The sequence below is a fragment of the Galeopterus variegatus genome, unplaced genomic scaffold, assembly GCF_000696425.1.
Source record: "Galeopterus variegatus unplaced genomic scaffold, G_variegatus-3.0.2 Scaffold44746, whole genome shotgun sequence".
Taxonomy (NCBI): domain Eukaryota; kingdom Metazoa; phylum Chordata; class Mammalia; order Dermoptera; family Cynocephalidae; genus Galeopterus; species Galeopterus variegatus.
In genome coordinates this window covers 1-1,910 of record NW_007770857.1, presented here as the reverse complement: position 1 = coordinate 1,910, position 1,910 = coordinate 1, and the positions used below count along the sequence as shown (strand labels likewise).

General features: G+C 47.5%; 1 protein-coding gene across 1 annotated transcript in view; it reads right to left on the bottom strand.

The window, feature by feature from the left end:
- Positions 1 to 1,905, bottom strand: part of LOC103584123 (frataxin, mitochondrial-like) — a gene marked incomplete at both ends in the record, with an annotated part of 5,524 nt that extends 3,619 nt beyond the window's left edge. The window contains one exon of the mRNA XM_008565236.1: positions 1,811 to 1,905. Coding sequence (XP_008563458.1) covers positions 1,811 to 1,905 — 95 coding nt within the window. The remainder of the gene's footprint in view (positions 1 to 1,810) is intronic.
- Positions 1,906 to 1,910: the final 5 nt, after the last annotated feature.

Below are 1,910 nucleotides of genomic sequence, written 5' to 3'. Positions count from 1 at the left end.
GTGTGCTAGATATTCTGAGAGCGAGTTGGAGAGAATGGGGAAGAGAAATTGGTTGATAAGTGTCTTGAGGGATTTGGGGAACACAAAGACACTCCTGACAGAGGTATAAAGTCCAAAGTCAAGAGCTTGGCAGGTGCTACCTGACAGCAGAGAGTTGGGCTGTGGCAGAAGCAGCTGTCCAGCTGTCCTCCTACTCATGGTAAGACAAAGATGTGCTTCCCAGAGGCCAGAATTGGACAGGCTGCACAAAGGTAGAAAAGTCAAAGGCAGGATTTAAAACTTTGAACAATAAAGGCCTCTCATTAAACCAAATAAGGGGACCCAACCCTGTCATAAAAACCAGGCTGAGGATATTGCTGGTCCCCAATCTTATTGTTTTATATGACCTCAGGTTCCTGCTGGGGATGGGGACATGCAAAAAATAAGGCAGTCTGAGGCTCCCATCCAGGCAAGAAATTTGGATGTGGTTACTGGCACATGGGACTCACTGGGAGTAAATAGATCAGAAGCTACTAGGTTTTTGGGAAAATCCTATTATTAAAGAAATATGAGTCTGGCCTAAAATAGCCTACTGGACTGGATCCCCATACTGGCCAGCCGCCAAAAAAAACCAGAAAGGAAAATGAAAATAAAATAAAATAGCCTACTGGAGTCTTAAAACAGCCTTTGGAACCTGACACTGTTATTGGCAGGTAATGGCTATGAAGGCTGCTCACCACCAAGGGGGCACACTTCCCAAGTCGCCAAAGAGGATCATGGACAAGGATGAGCCTACCAGAAGGCTGGACCAGGGATCCATTGAGGACTGTCCTTCTCTGCAAGGGTAGAGGCTGTCCCAGTGCTGCTCGGCAAGACTCAAATGCTGCCATGTGCCAGGGCCGTGTCTCTTTTCTGAATGGAGGTCACTGATGCAGCTATCTTGCCCCTCTCCATCACTCTGTGTGTGTATGTGTGCGTGCATGCACGTGTGTGTGTGTGTGTGTGTGTGTGTGTGCGTGTGTAGGTCAGAAGAAGCTATCAGAGTGGACACTTGAGAGAGAGGGCTGTCACCCAGAAGCCCTGGACTTTGAGGTGGAGGCAGTGACCACATGGGCCTTTGGTTGGCTCCACTGGGGCTGGGGGTATATGTATCTGTGCGTGGAAGGGGGGTCCATGCGGATACCAACTGGCCGGGGGTAGACTGCAGCAGTGCTTGCCAGTTCCAGGGCACTCACTACTTTTCCCAGCCTCCCTTGGTGTTAGCTCGGGAAATGTGACTAAACCTTCCCACTGGAATTGTGAGTAAGGGACAAGTGCCATTTCTGGCCCTTCTATGCTTCCAGCCCTGTCTGCTGAAGGGAATTGGACAGGATGGCCTGGTCTTGACAGCGAAGAGGACAGTAAGGCACTGATAGGTGAGGGCCAAACTGGAAGGTGGAAGGAACCTGGCTCCCTGACTCATGTCACAGAGGAATGTCAGCTGTGGACTGGCCAGAGAGCAAGACACAAACCACCATTGATTTGAGCCATTACATTTTTGAGTCTATTTGTTACAGCAGCATGGCCTACTCTAACTACTAGGATAATGAAGAAAGTAATAACAAAACTCTGGAAACAAGCTAAATGTCCAACAAGAAATTGGTTAAATGAATTACGGTATGTCCATATAATTTAACATCATTTCATTAAAATAACATGGTGAATACTTAGTGATGTGGAAAGATGCCTTTGAGTGTTGCTGCTCAGGAAGAAAACGGGTTCTGTATGGGAGGGGAAAAGAAGCAGAGAGAAGGGAGGACGAGACCTCTGATGTAGAAAGTGTTTATCTTACCCCGGGTTGCCCAAAGTTCCTGATTTCCTCAAATTCATCAAATAGACACTCTGCTTTTTTCCATTCAGAATCTGGTTGAGGTAGTGGAGGTTCAAACTCT